General features: G+C 38.5%; 2 protein-coding genes across 45 annotated transcripts in view; one reads left to right on the top strand and one right to left on the bottom strand.

Annotated features, from left to right (window-relative positions):
- Nucleotides 1-1,047: 1,047 nt before the first annotated feature.
- Nucleotides 1,048-8,977, top strand: kif9 (kinesin family member 9; the record flags this gene model as incomplete). Its single annotated transcript, XM_084109638.1, has 20 exons — nucleotides 1,048-1,143; nucleotides 1,787-1,940; nucleotides 2,046-2,152; nucleotides 2,233-2,463; nucleotides 2,846-2,929; nucleotides 3,006-3,098; nucleotides 3,251-3,398; nucleotides 3,619-3,683; nucleotides 3,776-3,853; nucleotides 4,000-4,068; nucleotides 4,212-4,310; nucleotides 4,415-4,470; nucleotides 4,565-4,655; nucleotides 4,748-4,878; nucleotides 5,576-5,758; nucleotides 5,886-6,094; nucleotides 6,178-6,357; nucleotides 6,631-6,743; nucleotides 7,561-7,665; nucleotides 7,776-8,977. The coding sequence occupies 20 exons, from the start codon at nucleotides 1,048-1,050 to the stop codon at nucleotides 7,863-7,865; spliced, it is 2,382 nt and encodes a 793-aa protein (XP_083965764.1). The 3' UTR covers nucleotides 7,866-8,977.
- Nucleotides 8,198-24,855, bottom strand: part of scrib (scribble planar cell polarity protein) — a 106,231-nt gene continuing 89,573 nt past the window's right edge. For 8 of the 44 annotated variants that reach the window (XM_084110089.1, XM_084110111.1, XM_084110078.1 and 5 more), the window contains 17 exons: nucleotides 24,236-24,307; nucleotides 23,965-24,012; nucleotides 23,097-23,147; nucleotides 22,736-22,861; nucleotides 22,009-22,119; nucleotides 21,601-21,651; nucleotides 20,867-21,016; nucleotides 20,222-20,381; nucleotides 19,906-20,137; nucleotides 19,186-19,275; nucleotides 18,920-19,102; nucleotides 18,353-18,490; nucleotides 16,631-16,770; nucleotides 16,462-16,499; nucleotides 16,012-16,086; nucleotides 13,108-13,162; nucleotides 8,198-10,299 (listed from right to left, as the gene is read on the bottom strand). In XM_084110089.1, coding sequence (XP_083966215.1) covers nucleotides 10,187-10,299; nucleotides 13,108-13,162; nucleotides 16,012-16,086; nucleotides 16,462-16,499; nucleotides 16,631-16,770; nucleotides 18,353-18,490; nucleotides 18,920-19,102; nucleotides 19,186-19,275; nucleotides 19,906-20,137; nucleotides 20,222-20,381; nucleotides 20,867-21,016; nucleotides 21,601-21,651; nucleotides 22,009-22,119; nucleotides 22,736-22,861; nucleotides 23,097-23,147; nucleotides 23,965-24,012; nucleotides 24,236-24,307 — 1,833 coding nt within the window. In that variant the 3' untranslated portion in view covers nucleotides 8,198-10,186. Of the gene's footprint in view, nucleotides 10,300-12,988; nucleotides 13,023-13,107; nucleotides 13,163-16,011; nucleotides 16,087-16,461; nucleotides 16,500-16,630; nucleotides 16,771-18,352; nucleotides 18,491-18,919; nucleotides 19,103-19,185; nucleotides 19,276-19,905; nucleotides 20,138-20,221; nucleotides 20,382-20,866; nucleotides 21,017-21,600; nucleotides 21,652-22,008; nucleotides 22,120-22,735; nucleotides 22,862-23,096; nucleotides 23,148-23,964; nucleotides 24,013-24,235; nucleotides 24,308-24,855 lie in introns of all 44 variants that reach the window. The other 36 variants (XM_084110105.1, XM_084110108.1, XM_084110114.1 and 33 more) reach the window with 26 other exon arrangements.

The raw sequence follows: 24,855 nt of genomic DNA, 5'->3' as shown, positions 1-24,855 counted from the left end.
TACTGCACACAACGGCTGCCACATATTTAATTTATTTATTTAGGCTACTCAAGCGCCCGAGGGCATAATCAGGTTCATTTGAACAACAGGCTTATTTCCATAGCAATGGAGTATGAAATCTATACAGTAATAAGAACACTTGGATATAGTCAATATTTCAAAATCTTTGGTGATTTTAGGGGATTATTAATCTTCAGAGTTTTACAAGTCCTCAAAAAGTAGGCTTGAGTTTGTCCACCTAACAGTAAGTTAAAATAATAACAGGTCTTATTCATTCCATTTATAAACATTTCGTTTCATATAAACTGCCTATAAAGGCTATGCGTGTGATGTGATAATGAGAACATATTTGCCTCTGCCCTTTTCTCTTCAGAGAACCTGTTGTTATCCACCGATCCATGTTGTGGTTCTAACGGCACTGAACTTGAACGTCACGGCCGAGCGCCACTAGCCTATTTTAGTAATCACACAATAACTTGACAATTTAATTAAAATTTTATATCAATATAGGCCTACATATTCTTTTTACTTTTTATTTTTTATGGGAATTTCCTGGTAAAATGAAGGTAAAAAAATATTATTTTATATTTTATTTTGCCTTTCCACGGACCACCTGCAGTACCCTCACGGACCACAGTTTGGGGGTAACTTACTACTAAAATATAGGGGTGCGAATTCGGTTAGAATGTGCGTGTTGTTACTCCCGCAAATAACCGAACTGTGTATGATTGTAACCACGAGGACTCAGATAGCAGCTACAGATTTAATAAAGATAACCACCAGAAGTGCTGCGCAGCGCATAGTGCGAAGCTCGAGGCATTGTCATGACAACGACATCAACACTTAACTGTTTCCAACAATAGCTAGCTAGCTAGGCGATTGCTATGTGTTGTGCTATCGCACGGGATACACAGGTGAGTTTCGAGAGCACAAAGTTGACTCTTGATTCAATATTTGATATTCAAAACTCGCTCTTATGTCATATGATGGCCTATTCAGACTTATTTGTCGTGCTGTATGTGAGAGATACTCTACATTGCAGGAATCATGAGTTCGCAGGGCTCTCCAGTAAAGGTGTATGTTCGCATCCGACCCACAGCCAATTTTGCGCACGAGCTTATTGAATGCCTACCTGACCAGCAGGTATGCAATGTGCCAACCTTTATCTTTTGTCTAAATGTTCTTAATTGTTAAATGAACTAATCTGTGAAGTTGGTCTTGTATTGCTTCTTACACAGCCTTCGGTTTTTTTTTTTTTTTTTTTTTTTTTTTTGCTTTAACGAAATACAAAACATGCCATACTAAACACAAAACATAATACAATTCCAACAAATCTAAATAGCTGCAAAAACATAACTACTATTAAAAATTATTTTAAAAAAAACTAAGACAGAAGAATATTACACTTTTTGTTATGCATACATTTTAAGTAGTTTAAGAAGAATAAGAGGATTCTTTTTTTTTTTTTTTTTAATTGAAGTAAAATTAAAAAAAAGAAAAGAAAAAAGGCATATTTTATAGTTTTGTCAAAGTCAGATACTTCAAATTTAGCCAAACATGAAGGTCGTTAAATGTACATAAAATACCATTCAAATAAGCTTTTAAAACATTATTATTACAACTTTCCTCCAGAAATGATTAAATTACTTTTGGGGATCACAGGTGAATAACACAATGCACCTTTAACCAACTGAGCCAAACCCACAGGAAACGTGCCCACATAAAACAGACTGAATGATGCTAATGTTTAAGACTGCTTACCCCTGTCCCTCTCTTTATCTCTGAGACTTTGAGAGTACAGTCCAAGAAAGGAAAAAGGAACAATCATCAGAGCTCATGGTTATTTCAGCTGAATGGAGTGCTGCACAATGTGTCACAAGAGGACATCTATGATGGTGTAGTCCGGAGTGTAGTGCTGGGAACCTTTGGGGGCTACAATGGTTGGTCATTCAAATGCATATGTATCATATCTGAAATCACAAACATTTACAGAGGCAGTTTATACTTTGATATAAAATGTTTAGGAAAGCTATTTGTGTGTTTAGGTACAATAATGTGCTTTGGGCAAACTGGAGCGGGGAAAACATACACTATGACAGGTGCTGCAGAGACTTACAAACAGAGAGGCATCATTCCTCGAGCCCTACAGGAGGTGATCGAGACCCACGAAAAAGAAGCACATAGTCAACGTTTCAGCTCTTATGGCTAATAAACCATCTCTTAATTCCTCAGGTTTTCCAGGAGGTGGCGGATCGTGTAGATCATACATTCTCTGTTCACCTTTCTTTTCTGGAAATCTATAATGAGACAATAGTAGACTTGCTCTCCAGCTTAAAGCATGGAAAAGGTTCACATAGTGGAGTCTTAACTGTGGTAGAAGAACCAGGAGGTGGAGTCTCAGTCAAAGGATTGTCTTTACATCTGGTTCACAATGAAGAGGAGGCTCTTAACCTGCTTTTTGAGGTAAGAAGTAAAGTCACGAGGTCATTGATCAGCTTATTAAAAAAAACAAAAAAAACATGAATGCATAATTATTTCAGCAAAAGGTCTATTTCCAGTAAACCGAAATCTTATCAGGTTGTGTTTGCCCTGTTAAGGGCAAAGGTTTGTTTTTATCTTTTATCATTGCTGTTGACAAATTGGCTAATGACAAACAATACGATATAACCGCCACCAGAGAATCTCCTATTACTTATGAAAGAATGACAAAAACATTAATGTTTGCCCACATGGGCAAAAGAAACTGCTACAGCACATTCAGAATTGGATTTTCATATTTTCATTACAGATTTAGACGAAATAGGCACATCTGTGATAAATAACACTGATCTCACTGCACTGACAGGGGGAGATGAACAGAATTATTGGAGAACATGCCCTTAATAAACATTCCTCCAGGTCTCACTGCATATTTACCGTCCACATTGAGGTAAGTGCCTGAAATATACTGAACATGATAAGATTGAAAAAATATTGAGTAAACTGGCCTTTTATGTGTGGCATAGTCTCGCTCTCGCACACTGTCAGAAGCAAAATACATCACCTCTAAACTGAACCTGGTGGACCTGGCGGGATCTGAGAGACTTAGCAAAACTGGGGTCAGTTCACTTCTCATTAGAGTTTAGTGTGCAGTTAGCAGTGCACTGTTGGAAATTTCAGCATTGTTTGCACTAATGTGTTAATCGTGGCAAGCTCTTCAAATGCATACAGTTTCCAATTTTTTCACTCTACTTTTTGTCTTTTACTCCAGTCAGAGGGTCAAGTCCAAATGGAGGCAATGTATATCAACAAGTCCCTTTCTTTCCTGGAGCAGGTCATCTTGGCTCTAGCTGACAGTCGTAGGGAACATGTTCCCTTTAGACAGTGCAAACTTACCCATGCTCTCAAAGACTCACTTGGTTAGTGTGCTAAACAATTATTCCCATAGAAGTTTACCAACAAACCAACATTAGTTATTATAACTTGAGCTAGCTTTAAGTTTTCAGCCACAGAACATCAGCATGTAAACATTCATTTTGAACACTGGGAAAATCTTAATTTATGAAAAAGTAATGTAATCTTGAAAGGGACATATATGTAAGTTAATTATTTATCTCTGGCTCAACTGTACCTACACAGGAGGAAACTGTAACACAGTGCTTGTGGCAAACATATATGGTGAAGGGGCACAAATTGAAGAGACGGTGAGATGTTTTTATTATAAATCCAGTGAGACATGTCTGTTAAGTCTAGAAAACCCACACAGCTTCTTTGTTTTTTTTGGTTCTTTCGGCAGCTTTCAACTCTTCGCTTTGCCGCCAGAATGAAATGTGTGAAGACAAAGCCAGTCATCAATGAACATGTCGACCCAGTGGTAAGATTTTGTTCATGTATATTACAAAGCTAATACTCTAAATCCTCTAATAATAATATATCTAAAAAAGATTCATCTGCACATTCAATTAATGTGTAACAGTTTAGTGCTGAAAATCCTTTCATATGATGTGAATGTTTATCAAGCTTCAGGTGCAAAGACTAGAGAAAGAAATCCAGTTTCTTAAGGAGGAGCTGTCTATGTGTAACAAACTGGTGAGTACAAACACGTGCACATTCAGAATCTGTGCCTTTTACACACAACAAAATTACCACATCGACAAATGAACGCCGCATTCTGGTTTCCCAAGCTTCGACTTTGGTCCACATGGTTATTTTAATGTCCTCCTTACTCGTAGACTAATCGGGTTTCTAACGAGATCCTGTCGGAAACCCAGGTGGAGGAAGTGAGGAGTCAGGTGCAGGGATACCTGTCTGGATCACTGCCTGAGATTCCGGTAAACACCATAGTTTATACATTAGTGCTTCAAATATGTAAGTTTACCGTTTCTTGAATTAATCAAATTTTTGTAAGAACTGAATAAACGATTTAATGTTTCAGGTTGTAAGCATTACACAAATCCAAGAGGTGTTTGCCCAGTTCAAAAAAGTGGTGTTGTAAGTACAGTTACCTCTTCATCAACAATTTAACATATTTATAATGGAAGTCAATATAATTATGTTTGAATGTGTATATATATGTATTAAATAGGGAGCAGCAAATGAAACTGCGAGAGCAACTCTTTCCGAGAAATGCTCGTGTAGAGAAAGACATGAACACACCACCATTTACTGTTGCAGAGGTTAGTGCTATACAGATATTCAGTAGACAACAATACTTCAGTAAGAACAGAAAAGGACGTCACATGCCTCATGAACTCTGCTACTGGCGCAGGGGTCTGTTTGTGCTGTTGGAAAGGTGGAGAGCTGTGGATATGGCCTTGGTTTAGCTAAATCTTCACAGAGACATCAACGAGAAGTGTCACCTAAACCAAGTAAAGCAAGAAAAGACAAACAGATCAGCAGGTGACATCTTATTTTCCTAATGCTTGAGGCCCAATATGACAAATGTGAGCAAATAACTAAGCATCCATGTTTAGATTTAGAGTCTTGTTATGGCTGGAATACACTGCACAACTTTTTTAAAAATCTGAACAGAATTAGGAAACGTGCAGGGACTAAGCATCATACACTTGCCGACTTTGTAAATGGTTACAGAGGAAAAACTAGGCATGATTGAGGATCACACACTACCAGAACACAATAAACTCACACAGAAACACTTGATTTTCTGTGAACTCCAACTGCTCAAAATCTGCAGACTGCGCTGACTTTCAGCAACTACGTTTAGTCAGCTCTGTTCTTTGTCAATGGACATCTAGACATCATGAAAGCTTTGTGAAATGGAAGACAGTATGATGTCTTTGTGTCAGTCTACCCAGAGACATTTTTCTAGGAATGCACATTTTGGTATTTAATTTGATAAAGATTAAACAACAAAATAATACATGACAATCGTATTTGACGAATTTGTCATTCTAAAAATAATTTACGCTTAAAAGGCCATTCCAGTACACCATGGTCAAGAAATAATCCCTGACTCCATATGCATGTATGTATATTTGTAAAAACCAAAACCTCACCATAAACTACAACAGCATTTGGAGTTAAGAGAAATGGACTACTAGGCTGTAAATTGTGCTTCAAATCTTATCTCGAACAGAAAGGAAGGAGCATTGAGCCCGTGGCCTGTGGAAAACACAACCGTAGAAGCCGCACAGCCTCTAAACACGAGTGAATCTGACATGACCACACAAGAGCCCCAACGACAAGATCCAGAACAACAACAACAACAACAACAACAACAGCAACAACAGCAGCAACAGCAACAGCAACACAGAACTGAGTAAGTTCCTTACATACATCAGCAGCACCTGTAAGCTTGAGGGGACCTCTGCTGACAGGTACCAAGTACCGCAGGTACTAATAAATATGAACGTCAGCTTACGTTAATATAAAAATTTATTTCTCAGCTCTCCTCCGCCCAAAGCGGAGGCATTTGAAGATTTCAAAGCAGAACGGGGAAGTGAGATTAACCGCATACTAAAGGAGAACAAGGCTGTGCTGTTGGACCGCACATCCCAATTACGCACACTCACTGATGTCATCAATGCGACTAAACGGGATCTTGACAGTATTGCATATGACCTACAACAGTTCAGAGAGCGAAGACAAAGCCAGGGTGAGCATTACATGATGTAAAAATGAGCTCCTTTCTAAATGAGATGATGTAATCGTATGAAGCTGAAGCCATTGGTTTTATAGGTCAGTTTGTGAGTGCGGAGGGGGAGCCTGTGATGGAAGAGGCTGAACTGTCTTTATTGATGCAGCTAAAAGAGCTGAAGAACCGTTATAGACAAGCCTATGAGGACCTCAGATGCACAAAGACAGAAGTCAGCTACTGTCAGCACCTGGTGAATCAGTGCCGCACACGGCTGCTAACAGGTGACTTCCGATAGTTTTCTACACAACATGTAATTCCTCTTGTTTCCAGGCTTGTTTCCTGGCTTGTTTCCTTCTCTGTTTTTGGTTAGAATTTCAAAACCTCCACCAATTCAGCTGTTGTTGTAATCTATGATTGTCAACATTTTGTGACAAAAATGTATCCAATTTACTTCCCTGATCTATCCAAATGTTTTCATAGTTGTACTTACCACACCTCACTTATGTTCATCTTTCTCTAAAATCAATAATGCACTTTTGTTTTGTGCTTGCCAGAGTTTGAGACCTGGTACAATGAGTCTTTCCTGTTGCCGGATGAAGTGCTGTCAGTCTTAGAGGCCGGACCAGTTAGGCCAGGTCACATACCTGTGGACAAAGCTTTAGCTCTGGTCAGTAAGAGCCACACATATGCTCATGAAGGCCATGACACTTGAGACCTGAGTGTTACTGAGTGTACTTCTTTTTTTTTTTTTTTTTTTGAAGACATTTTATTCAGCGATGCAATCAATTTATCAAAAGAGATTTACATTGTTACAAAATATTTAGTTTTCAAATAAATGTTGTTCTTTTAAACTGTATATTAATCAAAAGTATTGCAGTTTCCACAAAAATATTAAGCATCACAACTCTTTTCAACATTGATAATGACATTAAATGTTTCTTGAGCAGCAAATCAGCATATTAGAATGATTTCTGAAGGATCATGTGACACTGAGTAACGATGCTGAAAATTCAGCTTTGCAATCACAGGAATAAATTCAATTTAAAAATATATTCAAATATAAAACAGTTATTTTAAATAGTAAAAATATTTCACAAAATTGTTTTACTGTTTGATTATATAAATACAGCCTTGGTGAGCATAAGAGACTAAACATCTAAAACACACACACACACAAATAAAAAACACTTACAGACCCCAAACATTTAAATGGTAATAGATATACATTAGATGGCACTACTAATTTTTATCTGATTAAATAAACTATGTATATTTTCTAAAAACTGTTAGCACATGCTTCCTAGTAATTCTTAAAACATTGCTGTTTTAACAAGGATGTGATTTCTGAGTGAAGATCTCTGGCTCCACTGCAGCACCTGAAACATCTCATGATTTTAAATATTTGTGGTACATGATGTAATGAGCAGAACAATGTGTGAGACTCGTTCAAGTGTGACCGTGTCAGATGTTGTATTACTGGACAGATGGAGGATGATGAAGAGCACTGTGATACTCCCTGTCACAAGCTGCAGGCAGACAGTTCCAGTGCTGTGTCATTTTATAATGCCTACAACAGGACTCTACAGAGGGTAAGACACACTTACACCTGATACTAGCTTTCATTACTCAGCACTCAAATAATACTGAATGCAATGCTAAATGTATGCAACAATATAATGAAGGCATCTTGTCTTTACAGAGGGGAAGCAGACAGGCTTCTCAGAGTCCAGACTCAGTGAGAGGCAGCAAGAGTAAGATAAAACTCCGTCCTATTCTCTCAATCATCTGATGAAGGCGTCTACGCTCAGTCTCACGCTTTACACTTTCTGAAGCATGTTTCCATGGATGTTTGAAATTGGTAGAACATATGAAAACACCTGCTATCTGAAAGCTGCTTGTGCTGTATAATGTGCAAATCTGTATTGTTCAATATTGTTCAAACACAAAGACAATCTGTCTATAAAATGTTTGGATCACTTTTCCGGTTGAATGTGTACTGCGTATTTTTGACTGTACATTGTTATTGGTATGTACTTGTTACACATGACAGTATATTTCTCCACTTTAAGAAAACATCAGTTTGCACTAATCAAGAGGCAAAAACAACCTCAGTACATCAGGTTGTTAAATGAAAAGTAAACTTTATTATTCCTGAACCACAAAATAGACTTCTTTGGTTGTACAAATTCACTAGTTACAGTCCTGAATGAGCTCTATTCCCAGACCTTTTGTCCCACCCTCCCATTTAGCAAAAAACAAACAAACAAAATCCTCCCCACCAAGACAGGAAAACAATAAGAGAGCTCAAACTCTTTTGCTCTGAAAAAGTAAAAATGTAGTGAATCCCATTATCTCATTGGTTACAGAAAACCAACTTCTCTTTTTTTCTTCTCAAACTACATTAAAAAATAATCAATGATGAGCAATCCCAAACTGTTATTAACCAAAACTGAATTTCAGTCAATGAGAGCAACACAAAAGCTAAGATTAGTAAAATAAAATAAAAAAGATTATTTCATATGTTTGACAGGTTGATTGGGACACAGTGTTGATGGCAGCCAGGGTGGTGAACAACTGATTTGAGAACAGTGAAATAAAACATGTTTATTTGAAGGAATAATAAAAGTATATTGTCTTAGTCCTCGCACAGGATTGACACTAAAATTGCAATAAGCAATAAACCAATATACACACAGGGATCAGTCAGTCAAGACCCTGGTAGAATCATCTACACCCTCCAGACTTTAGTTTAGTCTTGGGGCAGAAAGGCTCAGATTCAACTCTGATTTTTGCTGCTTTTTTTTTTTTTTTTAAGCATTTATACATTATTCACAAAATGAGCTTTTTAGTGGCTTTATAAGTTCAACTAATTAAAATGTAGATTAGAAAACACCTACTACCTTCACACACCTGTCAAGATTAAGAGAAAGAAAAGATATGAGGAAGATTTGTAGATGTTAATAGAGACCAATTGTTCTCAGATGATTTGATTGCCTCCTCGCACTCCCAAAATGGTACCAAATGTTTATGGAGAGTTGAGTGTTTGTCAGTGTGAAATTCTCCACTCTGGTCACTCAGTGTAGCAAAGGGAATGATTCAATTTATAGATATACAACATGGCCCAGAACAAGGAGTAGAAAAAAAAAAATGAACGCATTTTAAGTGATTTAGATCACCAAAGGAACAAAAAAAGTCTTCATTTTACTCTCCTAGTCCAGTCAAGGAAGACTAGAGATTAATCAAAAGGTTTAGAATGACGCTACTCAATATAGTAGGTCAGTCTTTATGATATGGCATGATCATACACATTCCGAAAAGGTCTAGAACAGATCTTTGAATTAGGTCAGACGCAACCTTTCAAAAATATTACATTCATTTGCATCACCTTAAAAGAGAATTCTGTTTTGAAACTGATATGGATATAAAATGGAAATAAAGCTTTATGCCAAGGCCTCGTTTTCAATCTTAAAATGTTGCGTGCAAGAAAATGTATACCAATCCCAAAACTCAAAATTCATCACAAAATAACAAGTAATCAGCTTATACACATGTCAAAAAGCCTCAATTTGTTCCTCTATTGTACTGGATTCCCATAGATTAAAAACAGTATATTACATTAATAAATTACATTTAAAAGGAATAAAATCTTTTCTTTCTGATAGTGAATTAAAACAACAAAGTGAAATTCTGGCTTACATGGGCAGTGAAGGTAGCAGTATGTTGTCTGCAAACTGAATGTCCCAAAACATGAACACGGATACATTTAAAAATCCCCTTTTCTGCCAGAACATTTTCTAGAGAATGTTTTCAAAGTGTTCAGAAAACCCACAGCATCTCTTAAAACAATTCTGCTTCTAAAATGGTGACAGACAGAAAAATTGAGTACAATGGGTAAATGAATCAGCCATCCTCTGGACCTTTCATAGCAATCCTTTTCAACTGAAAAGGCAAGACTAGCATTTGTGAGAAGCCCATCAGCTCACCTCCCAACCTGTGTTGTCGGCACTGAAATAAGAGTGGTTTAATATCTCTGTACATCTTTTAGTATTAGATGATCACTATGTGTGTTTTATCTTCACAGTTCAGATGCATTAGTGTGTGAGTGTACGGTTACGTGGGCACAGGAGCCTCCAGGCTGCGGCGGCCCTGTCGTAGTTTGCGCTTGTTACTGTAGAGAGCCATCTCCTCTAGAGCAGATGTGGTGGCCATGGGAACTTCTGGATCTACAACAGAAAAATACAATTCAGAAAATAAAAATGAATGACATTTCATCGTGCAAGAGGAAGAAGAGTCTTTAACGCTGCACATGTAAAGCGCACCTTCAACCAATGAAAATAAGAAATTTGCCATCTCCTAATTGACAAATGACAGCTTTTATAACAATAACATTGATGCCTTCTTTTATTTACACTTCCAAACCATCCCATTATCTTTAAGCCCCATACCATCCGATTTCAGTTCTAAACCCCCCAAACTCCCGCAAAGCAGTGATTCAGGAGAGCCATTCGATGATGCATAAGCTGAAAGGCGGAGCTGCACACCATGCAGAAAAACCCCTGCAGAGCACTGATGACATTTGCGTGCCTTATCAAGACACTGTAATTGAGGTTAGAAGCACACAGATAAAAATATATAAGTGTACTCTACAGCAATGTCCTCTTGATTATGAAATTAACACCCATTTTAATGAAACTTGCAGTGAAAGATCTGTTAGATGTACAAACAACAGGTTCACCAATTTTTCAAAATGTAATAAAACTTAACATTAGGAGTATTTTACCGCAGCAGAGAGACTTCAGAATATTGCAGGGATGCACAATATATCAGAACTACAGCGGTTATTGGTCGATATTAACTTTTTTTTTTAAAAAGAATTTCATCTTATTACACAGCTCTCTGGACTACTTGATTCTGACTTGTCAGATGTGACATTCCAAATGATGATATTTCCAAATAATGGCCGTCGTCATTAGCAAAACTATAACAGAGCTTATATTGCTCTCTCTCTTTCATTAAAACTCAGCTGGTAACATCTTGAATCTTACTTATCGACTATTGAAAATGAAATTGGAGCACATTAGTATTAAAATACTGTAATATTGTTGAAGAGTTCGTATTGTTGCCAGAATGATTGTAAGATTTTTTCATCTCAAATCAATATTTATGTCCATGTCACCACTTGTTACACAGCTTTTCACCAAACAAGTAATATGATTGTTATACCTTAAATGTTTAGTTTTTTTTAACTTGCTGGTTCATCTAAGCTCATGCAAGGAACTCTTTTTCTTTGTGGAAGCTTTACAAGTGAGCAAATTAAATATTTAAACTCAAATCTATATTTTGCATCCAATTATTTACTCATGTGGCAAGCAGCTGTGTAATAAGTGGGATAATGTACATCTAGACAGTTATGGCAAAAATGATTTAGCAAAAACAACCAAGCTGGATGTACATTATTCCTGACATGTTGGTTGATATTGGATATTTTATAGTGCATGCTCTTTTTCTGTTTTTACATTAAACCGCTCATTTAAGAACAGCAATACCTCAATAACTGTTAAATGTAATCTTAAGCACATTCTCAAAACTGTAGCATTTTAAACAATAGAATATGGAACACTGATCGGTTTTCAGCCCTAAAACATAATAATAAAAATATCGGCTAAGAAGTTATGTGACTGTGTTCCATACGTCAAACAGAAAGGTAGCTGTTTAAATCTTCATCTGTTATAAGACTTATGTTACTGTTTTGGTAAACTACAGCATGTGGCATTACATTCAGATTGCTAAAATTCACATGCAGCCATGTCGTCAGGCTGTGGTTCAGACACACCTATTTTGAAAAATTGGTAGAACTCTTAATCAAGTAACCTTGAAAGCTCACCTGAACCTCTGTAATTTTGAAGAAATTGCAGATTATCCACCTTTTTCCTAACAAGCCTACCGCGTTTTAGATTATGAAAGGCACTTCCAGTTTGGGGAAGTTCCACTCAAAAATACTGAACCATACGGTAATTTCAAATAAATAAAGTTGCCCTATAAATAATCCTTATTTGTCAGTTTGACTGAATGAGCTGTAAAATTTCCTTTGTGTGCTATTTTCAGACTTCAGGAGAATAATGCAACACCTGGAATTTTTATGTGACATGGTATAACAAGAATATCTACAGAAAGAGCTATTTTCAGTCGCTGCATTCTTTTCCTCCTGATTACATTTTTTTTCTTTGTATTCTGCTGTAACAGCATGAAAAAAGACAACACACTGGTCAGTTGTGGTCTGCTGTCCCGATTTAATTTACCATATATCCCATGAATAATTCACTGGCATGCACTAAGAATCTCTTGGTTTTCTCCAAATGCTCAGGTCTCTTTCCAGGTTTGTTTTCACACGGATGCTTTAAAATGTTATTGTCTCTGCTTTTCACTTTTTATCCCTATTAGCAGTGTTTACTGTAACGTTTCTAAAGCAGGTAAATACAAGATTTATTATCTGTCAAAATGATAGAAATCATTTTGAAATATCACGCAATGTTCCTACAGTGATATTTAACACGTTCGTAATATTGCTGCGGAAAATCGAGCTTTTGGGGTTATCCCTTGTCTGTTGTAGTAATTTGTTACAACTTTTAAAATTCCTTTAAAATGTTCGATGGTTGAAGGGTGAGTAGAAAAATGTAATCTCATGGTACCCAGTTTTTGAAAAAGCGTATTATTTTGTTCATAGACCGAACCTTTCACTGATTGTTTACAGTTTAATGGAAGTTACTCCCATAATTCGAGCAAAGCGTCATGGGGCTTATTAGAAAAAAGGTGGATAAGTTTAGCCCATAAACAAGTGCAGTACAGCAGGCTTCTTATCAAAAACCAATGCATATGCGCACACACACACACACACACACACAGATCTCCTACCAATATTAGAAGAGCATTTATCCAAGGAAGTCACCTGTGTCAAGGGGACAATAACTGTAAGCCAAGTACTAGTGAACACAAAGATACCCAGTAGACTGAATTCACTCTGAGGATCTTACCAGGGTTACTGGAGGCATCATCAATGAAGCGCACGTCATCACCTGCACCAGGGGACTGCAAGAGAGAGACAGAGTGTAAGAGGAGGAAACGTTCAGTAAGAATTCAACAGCTCATCTTTTCTTTCCTACCCAAAAGACAAATACCAGAGCAAAACTTTCAGGTGTCTCGCATGAATAGCTCTTTTTGGCTGAATTGCAAAAATGCTAGGTGTAAATATTCAGTCTAAAAAGACAAATTAAAATGACAAGACGAGGTATTTAGAACGGCACAGTGGTCGGTTGGATCAACAGACTCTAGACATCTGAGCCACAGAGCTGTTCTGGGAGATGCCGCTTGACCTTCACCTGATCAGAAAGCACTTCTGTAGGGGAGCTGCTGCTTCAAAACTGAGGTTAAAACAGCTGCGGACAGACTTACTGAGGGACATCCATCTTAAAATAAGGCCCATAAGGCCTACAAACTTCTTGTGCTCCTCTGTTAAAGATCGAGTCAGATGTTGTTAAAGGATTGGCCTAATGCTAAAAATGTCCCCAAAACACACACAACAAGCACTTCAAGGATATTTGAGAGACCTTTTCCATCTCTTCATCTTTTTCAGGGCAGATAATTTTAAGAATTGGAACATACTAAGCTCTTTTTAACGCTTTTCAGAGTCTGCTTAAAACTTCACACAACAGTCCCTCCAAAATCTCACAACACAGGCATGCTGAACAAACCTTCACCCCCACCAAAAACACGTTGCCAACCAGTTTTTTTTCATCCCCCCCACCCCCCGAATAACCCCGAGAACTACATTAAATTATCCCAGTCAGGGTGAAGGTGCTTCTTCACACAGTAACTCACATAAACACAACATAGTAAACACTTAGTCAAATAATGGCAGTCTCAAAAGGCCACCAAATAGCAAATAGACTTCCTGCGTATGGCTTTGCTTGAATCCAGAGTGCAGTAGATTAGGATCGACTAGAGGCATTTTGAATGACCCATGTTTAACATAATCCAACAAAACAAATGTATCTAGGCTTTAAAGGCGACTTTAAAAGGGAACAACTTACACTACAAAAGTTCAGTGTTTGAGGTCAGTAAGATTCTTAAAGTTTGTGAGAGAAGTCTCTAATGCTCCCTAAGGCTGCGTTATTTGATCAAAAATACAGTAAAAACAGCAACATGAAAAAAAAACTTCAGCAGCCATTACTCCAGTCTTAAGTGTCTCTTAATAAGAACAGGATTTTATTTTTTATCATATTTAAAATGAAAAATGATGCAGTCACTCACTTTTGGTCAATTTAATGTGGCCTCGCTGAATAAAAGTATTAATTTCTTTAAAAAAACTTGCCACAATCTTTTAAATATTAATGTATGTTTGTAATGTATATCCTTGTAAGCTTGTGAAATGATGTATGTAATTATACTAAAATGGAAAATCACTTTTATACACACTTCTAAAGCTTCTAAAAATGGCAGACACTCAATTAGTACCAGCTAGTAACATTTATGACAAAATAATGGTATTGTGTGGTTGGAGAATGTGAGACAAAACTTTTTGAGAAAAATCAAAAAACAAGTTATAAAGTTTTGGCTGCATATCTGAGAGGGCAAAAGCAGCAGGAACTACTTGAGAATAAAAATGAGATAATATAAAAAAACATTACAAAAACGTTTATAACAAAAAATATTTTGAAAATAAAAATAAAATTCTTAAACACTATATAAACTCTATTGTTATCTGTCACTCTGGTTAAAAGCTCTATTCAACGACACCATGAGTTAGAGTGACTGACTTCAGTTGCCTGATTATACACACATTATTTGGGGTCTGCTTCTGTCTGCACAGGACAATTTGAGGGCCAAAAACATGACATTGTGAATGTAGTCTAAAGACAGTATTCCAGCTTAACTAAAGTAAATAATACAAAAACTTGTGCTCCACCAAACCAATCAAATTTGAAAACAAAAAACAAAAACCTGATCAGCAAATCAGAGCATTAATTATCCCTTTCAAAGATCCAATAAAGACTTGATTGTTATTCATTGAAACGATCCATATTCAGCAGATCTAAATCAGCTATATGTTGTCAACACCATAAATGTGTAAGCTGAATCTTCATACAAACATAAATGCTTCATTCATTCGTAACTGCTTCATTCATTACTTAATATCAATTTAGTGGCACCAATTTAGACACCAGTTTGACAGATTGTGTCATTCTCACAGATTTGGTGGTCTTTTGGTCCAGTGCCAGAGGAAGTGGAACATTAACTTCACCCCACATGCCAATTTCCCTTCATACAAAGATCCCGAAACACAACCACAAAACACCAAGAAACACGACGTTCCATTGTTCCCATGACACCCTGCATCCCCGGTAGAACTGTCTCTCCCAGTGACATCACATGGCAGAGCCACATTCAGCTCTTATGAGAGCGAGTGCGCAGGGCCGCACAGAGTGGAGGGAGGAAGAGGACAATGCAATGCTGTTTTCTTTTTTAGTGCATTAGTATGTTATCCCATGTTTTGGATTAACGCAAAGCCCACGGACCAATCTGTAAGCCCCGCCTCTACGCTACATCTGCATAACCAGAAGACAAGCACATGGTATTGACAATGTAAGTAGATTAAGAACAGGATGAGTTTAAGCAGTGGAAATGGTCCTTAGAGCCGAAAACTAAACCCAAATTGCTGACAACTAGGATCCAGAATGATGCTTAAAGCTGCAGTAACACGAATGACCATGCTGCTCACGCTGGCCAGTAGAGGGCCTGAATAGTTAATAGTTTTGAACTAGTTGTCAGAAGGGCCAGGGAGAGGAGCAGCAGGGGAAGCAGGGGAAGCCAGGAGGACCGGAGTGGATTAAAGGGTTCGGGCAGGCTGGACTCCTTGACGCTTTGCATGCAGGCAATACCTGAATGTCGTAAACGGGTTTAGAAGAAGGAATGGCAGCGAATTGTCGGTAGTCAAACTTCTTTTCTGACAGGGACTAAAAGGACAGCAAACAGGCATAAGCAGTGGAGAGATGGAAAGAGAAAGAAGGGGGAAATCAACATTGCAAAAGAGAGATGGCAGGATGGACGAAGGGAAGGACAAGAGGGTGAGAAGCAGAGACATGTAAAAGTACAAGGAAGGAAGAAGAAAGGGCAACAAAGAAAACAGATAAAGGAAAAGTTCATGGATGATGTTCTACTTGCTATGGACATGACTTGTTAAGAGTAAAGAATGACTTTTTTATCATAAAAAGTAAAACATTTATGTTTGGCATTCTAGTAAGGGGATTAGTCAACTACATTACTGGTGATTCAAAATGTGCTGTTTGCTCTGTACTAAATGGAAAATATAAATAACAATAGCCTCATACCAGTCTGCCTGGTGAAGTCACTGCCCGTGGACTGATATCTGTTTAGGAAACAACAATGGATAAATGTAACACATTTGCATGTTAAAATGAACCAGCATCACCCAACAGAGCATGAAAACAGAGCTCAGCATTGTTTTGTTGTTCAGATCAATTTAAATGAGATCATCACCTTCCATTGGTGTTGGAGAGGGTGTGGGAGCAGGTGACGGTGACTCCGCTAGCTGATCCAACGTTCCACGCTTCTTCCCCTCTTTAGACTTGGCAATGACCATCTGGGCCTTCAAAGCATCCTGCTCTAGAGACTTCATCCTGGAAAGAGAGTGAGATACAGTGAGGCACAGAGAGTGAAGGAGGAATGCAAACGGTGTGTGGAGAGAGACAGGATGAGAGATGAAAGAGGAAGAGGTGCTGTGCAACTGATTGGTTAATACAGGAGAAGTAAATTTGATGGAGGCTGTCAAAAATGTGAAAAGTTATGAGAACGGATCACAAACTAGAGATGCACCGACTATGTCTCATTTGTTGGTGGAACTGCAGAGCTGCTCCTAATGTAAGCCTTTTTCAAACCCAAAGCTCAAATGTATTTAGATCTTTGAGACACCAGGGGCCGGTTGCATAAACATGGCTGTGTCTTAAGAACTAATCTGACCAATAAGCAATTAGTTAGGGCTAATCAGTCTTACTTTTCAAAAACCAATCTACCTTTTTATGTAAACTGACATAAAAAAACCCTGCCATTTTGTAAAAAAAAGACCCATCTTGAAGAAAATAAATTAGATGACTAACTTGTAAGACTAAGTCTAAGTGGTTTATGCAACCGGCCACAGGACATTATGGTCATTTTAACAGCATTCTGTTTAGCTTCGGCTTTATATGATCACAACTTATTTTACTTTTCAAATATTTATGCAACTTCTAAAACAAATTGCCTTGAGACTGTTCATATAATGGCAGTGGACAGTGACCACAAAAGTATCGCAGGATGATCCCATATGACTGGTGGCCGTTGGTTTGCTGTATACGACTGCATGTTCATGAGACTATATTAGCACAGGGTGAGTAGGTGAATAAATAATGGCTGAATTTACATTTTTGAGTGAACTATTCTTTTTAAGCCAAGAACACACGCTCTGCCAAAATTTGTTAAGTCCGATTTAGTCTCATTATAGTGCACTCAGAAAGTCCATTCACAGACCATATGCACAACCATTACAAAATCCCAAGCTCCAATCTTTAATCAGCATAATGTTATTGTGCTATTATTTCAGATTTAGCCAAACCTAAACATCACATAGCCTAAAAAAAGCTGTAAAAACTGTAGTTGGTCATTTTACTGTTGGTTAGGCAGCACCAAGTGGATGGTTTTTGGCCACAATATCTTGCAATGTGGAACAAAAAACATATTTAAGTGATTATTTTAATCTGCCAGCATGTGTTTTTACATGCTGCACTGTTAAACAGCTTCTATATAAAGGAACCAAGTATCAATGGTTCCTTTACATAGAAGACAATTTTAATGAAGGTCTTGGTATTGACTAGAACTAGTATCAGTGCACCTCTAATAAAAATAACTGCAAGCAACTTTAACAACAGCAAAGAAAAACATGTTATTAGGACAACATGGGACCTTTACTGATACACAGATGGGAGGAAAAAGTGAGCGAGCAAAGAGAAAGAGGGTGTGCGCCACCAAACTAAATAATAAATAAAATAGCACACGTGCAAAAGCAGTTCTTGTAGGGCATGTTCATTGTTCAGAAAAAGCCACTACAAAACTTTTCATCCGTGACACACTATGCACTATAAAATGTCCACAAGAACCAAGCACCCCAAGCAGTGACAAGCATCAGAGCTAAGCCCCCATGATGCTTTCTGGCTGTTAAGGGCAGACCTGGGCTGACAGGAGGAAGAGGAGCAGGAATTGGGAGGGGTTGCAGCACTGCCTAGAGATGCCCTCACACGGGACTGGTAGAGCCGCTTAGCCAGGTCTTGCTCATACTGCCTTACGTCCTCCTCTAGACCATAAGGCCTTGGGAGCAGCAAGTAAGAAAGTAGAGAGGATAGAAAACAATAACACACAAAGAAAAGGGAAGAGAGGAAGGAGCACAGATGAAAGGAAACACTCTGTAATGGACAGTATAAATTAAGGAGAGGTTTACACTGAAACCGAGGGCCATCAAAGACAAATGCACAACGTATATCTGTGTATAAATATAAAGTATATTTCATCTATTTGAACAATGTGAAAATGTCTTTGAAAGCCCTGTTCATCAAGGGGAAGACATGAGAAACAGGGTAAGTTTTTACTAAAAGCCTGGAGAAAAAGATGAGATTAAGACACCACAAGTGGACAGCTCTTTCGAGATCAGCGTTACAGAGGAATGGATGAGACCGGAGAGCAAAATGCTCCTCATGTGATACATTTTCATATAACACATGAACACTGTGGCCATTATACCTGGCTGCTCTCCACATGGCCCTCTTCTCTGCCTCCAGGGCTCGTTTTTCAGCAGGCGACAGCTCCTTGTCCATAGCGACGGCAAGCTCCGGGCTCTGCATGCGTAACCGATCTTGCTGCCTACGCTCTGCCTTGGCCGTCCGAATCGGAGCCACAGATTCACCGGGATAAACTGGGATCAAACTATTAAGACAAACACTGGGTTCAAGCATTTCAAATATCCTGAAACATCACCAAACCATTTAGCTCTGAGAATTAGCATTCACCCCGTCATGGAATTGGGTCTCTGCTCCAGTCTGAAGCCGTCTTCCATTGAATTTCGCTGGGAGTCGCCTTTACCGTCGACAGAGGAAGGACTGGGGAGCGAAAACGACAACTTTACTAGGGATGCACTGATGTATTGTTAAGCTGATAAAAGCAATTATCTGCAAAATCGGACATTGCCCGGTAAACAGCCGATGATTAAGACAGACGTATCCTCCCAATCAAAAGGGGGCAGAGAAACATAACAGACTGCAACTCATACGGTGTGTGAAGTTTGTCTCTTGCATACAATTAACAATTTCATGCAATCTCACTTTAACACAGTTTTACAAAATTGCACCGTTATTTGACCCTATACCAGGGTTGCCAAGTATGCAGTTTTTACATCCATTAATTGTAAAGAGCTGTGTTATTTCATATATTTTTACAATATTACTGTTTCTACTTTATTTTCAATCAAATATAGAATTCAATCAAATGCTTTGGTGAGCATAAGACTAGATAAAAAAAAAAAAAAATCTTACCGACCCCAGACTTTTGAATGGTAGTATATATTTTTGTTATGCATTTAATATTATTAATCATCAAAGATATCAGGATGGGAGTTTTAGATGTTTTGAGTGTGTTCTGTAGTCAAAATTACAATGATATAATACTACCTAATGAGAACAACTTTGCAACTATGAAAATCTAGCAAATGATTCAGCAAAAGCATAGCTCACCCTGAGCTGCCACAGTGGCTGGGAGGAGTGGCACTATAGCTTGGAGGTGTGGCACACTGCCGTGGAGATGGGGAACTGTGACTTCCCAAGCTCTCCACCTTGTACTCCACACCATCAAGTATAACCTTTCCGTGAGCCTTCATATCTGCCACCTGTTTTGCCAGATCTTCCTCCTCATCCTCCTCGTCTTCATCCAGCATATACTCTCGTGCACTCTGTTCAATTCGCTTTGCTGAGGAAAGTCATTGACGCACAATTTAGCATGATTCACCCATGAACTCAAGTTACTGTACACTTTACAACTACAGACACAAACCTTCTTCCTCTTTCATTTTCTTCAGATCCTCTTCTCCCACAAGTGAGATGCGAGGTTTAGGTTTGTCTGGTGTCTGCTGCTTCACATCAATCTCAAAATATTTCTGTCTGTCTCTGAAAGAGCGCTGCTCTGGACTATCTCTGCCAAAAGAGGGGGGAGTCTGGGAGAGAGTGAGTGAGAGAGAGATACGGACATTAAAGTTTCAGATCAATTATAAAGAACGATTTACATGCAACCAAATTTTACATGCATCCGGCATGCAAGAGCAGCTCCCATGATGTTCTGAAATTAAGACAATGAGTAAGAATTTGCACAAAAGTACCAAATATTTGCTGATCCACCACCATGATGATGCAGTGATTGCATAAAATTGCTGCCATTGCAAAAAAGACTAAAATTATTGCTCTCCTGAAGCGTTGTCACCAACAATAACTGCCTTGATTCAGAGCAGAACACCGATCGAACACCTTCCCGTTCTTTACAGAAATGCATGCTGCCGGATGATCTGGCTTCTTAACATTTCGGACACGCATGAATTACGTTAATTGTTGTGGTTCGAAGCGACATATACACCTGCACCACCACCTCTCAAGCTCAAAAGCATCCAAAGTGTCAGAGTGGTTCTGCTGGAGACGAGCTGGGTACCTTCGACTCCATTGAGGGGCGAGACAGGCGTGGCACGGCTGCCAGGCTCCTGTACTCGTGGCGGTCAGATGAGAGGGAGGGACAAGAGCTGAGAGGACCACTGCCCTCACCATCACCCTCATCCATAAACACCTCATTATTCAGCTCAGGCTGAAAGAGCCATCACGTACAGCATATCAACATCACACTTGCAAACAATGTTGCGTTCTTAAGTTGTGGTGAGTCAATACACACTAAATAAAGGTTATGTGTCAGGCTCATACCATCATGTTGACGAAAGGCTGGAATACACTACAGGACTTTTAAAATCTGAAGAGATTTTAATCATACACTAGCTGACTTAAAATAAAAAGGGCATCATACACTAAAAAACGGAGGATCACACACTAACAGACTGTCAAACTGTTCTGTCGACAAACTCCCGCAAAACCATGTGGCTCATTGTTAGGAGACACATAAATGAAAACAATATACATTCTAAAATGTATGGTGCAAAATATCAAGAATGTTTGATATCCTCTGATGGAGGATGGAGTCATAGTCTGAAGCTTGAAAAAAAAATCTGTCTATGTCCACAAGTGACTGGCCAAAATCTGCAGACTGACTTTCAGCAACTAGCTCTGATGCTTCCGAACTGAAAATCGGAGCAAAAACCAGGGATAAAGTCATGTAGTGTATTCCAGTTTAAAATAGCTCTTTAAAAATGATACGGATTACAAAGATAGAAGACATACCTCTGGTGACGGTTGCTTTGCACTGGCATTGTTCCATGGAGCATAAAGATCCTAACAAACGAGAGTGAAAAGGAAAGATGATTCAGTTAAGACACACTTGATACAAAACAAGTCCTATTGGATGAGAGGACACACTTTACACACTGGAAGGAGTCACAATATCAAATCAAGAACATCAAACAACCAAGTGACAGATGAATGACGCACATTAGTGACCCTGTGAAATGAACTCCTGGATTTGACAGCACCATACGAGTGTCTCATGCACAACAACAGCAAATAGGAAACAAGCTCCCAAAGGAACAAGTGTCCAATGGGAAGACTCCCCAAACAAGAAGTATGGGTGACCAAGCACTGGATTACGGGGGAACCACACATGCTCACAACCTTGAGGAGCATTTGTCCTACCTGTGGGGGTTCCAGTACGGCCAGGGAGTGTGGCACAGCTGCGAAGGCCTTATATACCTGCTTGATATTGATGGGGTATTCCTCATGTGTGTCAGGGGATGGGGCACGAGGCTGTACGAGGGGTTGGGGGGGGGGGGGTCGAAGACGGAGGGGTGGAGGGGTAGAGAAACAGACAGAGGACAAAAAGGATGGAACAGCTAATGAGAGACAGAGCAGCAAAGGCAGAGCACAGGAGGAAAATGCAGGGCTAGACCGCATGCAGCCCACTCGCCAATGTCAATGGAAAGATGGAGGGAGAGGAGAGGAGAGAGATTGATAGTATGAGGGAGGTCTGTGGTTATGGTGACTGGGGCAAACGACTCTGGACGATATTTTAGTTTACACTGGTATCCTGAGATAATGCGAGTGTAAACCTTGCTGTGCAAACAATGTGGTTTGTGTGATTAGGGAAAGAAAAAAAATCCAAAAGAAGTGTCTTGATAGAAAACAGGCACAATGTTACTTGCAGTGAGAAGTTGATATGTCTTTGTTTTCTAAACAACCCGTTTCTTTGACCTGGATTATGGTGTGACCATTTGTTAGGCTTAATAGGCACAGCGGTAATCACACCTTGGAATATATATGGAGAAAATAAAACAACAGTTGTGTTCTGTTGGTCTTTAGGCATTGGTAACTGAGGATGAAGGGGGAGCCTCATTAGGGTTCAGACAGTGGTGAGGGATCTTACAGTGGTCTGAGAGCTGATGGGAGAGAGGCCATGCTGGAAAGGGTTGGGACTGCTGTGGCCATCCTGACTGGCTGGAGACACAGCGGGTCGCACCCTAGAGAGTGGCTGGATGGCACCAGGTTTAGTCTAAAAAGAGAGAGAAATTAAATAACAGTAAATCCAACTATCCACCATTTGGGTAGCAAGATGCTGAAAGTACTATAGCTAAGACACTTTCCAGTGACCTTTACTGTTTTTGACATTTTGCATTTGTATAATGATTGCAAGTTTAACATAATATGGTCGGTAATGTAATTCAAATTAATATTAGCATGAACTTGCTCTAGTATATATTACTAGATATACACTTTTTGACACTCACTGATGATGAACTATCCTTGGTGTTTGCATTTGAAGGGAACTGAATGTTTGACTGAAACACACAAAAAAGAAAATGATGAACATGATGTAAAAATTAGTGAATGAAAGAGAACGTTTTCACATGGGATTTGCCGTTTCAAGTCCAGTAACTGCACATGTGGGCTTTATTATATTATATTATATTATATTATATTATAATTCAAAAGATTGGTAAGAGTAAAAAATTATATTTCAAATAAACATTCTTGATCTTTTGAACTTTTTATTAATCAAATATTTTTTTTAATCATGGTTTCCAGAAAAAAATGTTTTCAATTAATATTAATAATAATAAGAAATGTTTCATGAGCATCAAATCAGATTATTAGAATGATTTCTGAAGGATCATGTGACACTGAAGACTGGAGTAATGATGCTGAAAATTCACCTTTACCATCACAAGAATAAAATATATTTTAAATATATTAAATAGAATTATTATTATAATTTAAAATGTTTTCTGTGTTTACTGTATTTTTTAATCAAACAAATTCAGCCTTGGTGATCATAAGATACTTTTTCATAAAAAACTTTTTTAAATCACCAACCACAAACTTTGAACAATATGGATATTACAATTTGTTACATTCACTACATATGATTCCCAAGGTCTTATTACGCAGTGTTAATTTACAAAGCTGTAGTTACATGCTCAGTTGCTTGGTTTGGTGTAAATACTATAAGAGTCAAGCATTTCACTGCTGCAGAGAGCATGAAAAGCAGGACATGCTCAGTTACAGTCAGGCTTGTACACCATTCCTCTCCTAACATCTAATGCAAAGCCAAATGGAGCTAGTGCAGGCCATAAAAGGGATAGTCAGCCCACTTACATATCGAACCTCTCTTCCAAGCATCGCAGAGGAAGATTTGTGGGACTGCTGAGAAATATGGAAATGTCATGACGACGGGTGGAGTCAGAGCACATAGGCCATCAACCAGAATACTAACTTAATGAAGACATTAACTAGACCTGTAAAAAGTAGACCTGATAAATCTGTACAGCCCTCCCAATGGAAAATGTTTGACAGCCACATGAAAACAGATGAGAAAAGAAAGGGCTGATAATGAAAAGGGAGTGAAACCGATTAAAGTGGGACTGACCTGCGAGTTGTGTGGAGAGTGTGCAGCATCTCGGACAGGACTGTCAATCCTGAGAAGCTCAGACGGAGAACCCTGAAATACAGAAAAATGAACACATCACTAGAGCAAGTACAGGAAAGGAATTGCTCATTGTCAGTGAAGTATTTCACAAAGCAAGACGAGATCTGCCATTTCCAATAAGGAAATTTGCCAAATTACAAAGTTTTATAGAAGCAGTTAATCTTGATTTGAGAGTAACAACAGCAAACCATAAACAACTGCACTTGATGAAAAAAGTGTTGTATTACGTGCCTCAGATCATTTGAAATCAAGCAGTGATGCCATAAAAATACATTCTTACAAACAGTGTCTACAACAATGTCATGCTACAGAAAACATTTTAAACGTTTCTTTAAGTTCCTGTAAATGGCCAGTGGCAGGTCTGTATTTAAGGTGAGAGGCCTTAGCCCTTCACTCTTTTTGTTCAGCACCTGTTGATTTCACATTCAAAGCATTCTCGGTCAACTCTGGGAATGTTTAAATGCCTCAAGACCATATGTTAAAGCACAGTACAAAGTCCCATTTTTGCATGTGTTCCATTTTCAGCTTCACCTATTTTCTCAACATGGGAAATGTACATA

Source organism: Abramis brama (assembly GCF_963993115.1).
Source record: "Abramis brama genome assembly, chromosome: 3".
Classification (NCBI taxonomy): Eukaryota; Metazoa; Chordata; class Actinopteri; order Cypriniformes; family Leuciscidae; genus Abramis; species Abramis brama.
The sequence above is the reverse complement of the archived record's forward strand: the minus strand, read 5'-3'. Positions and strand labels throughout refer to the sequence as shown.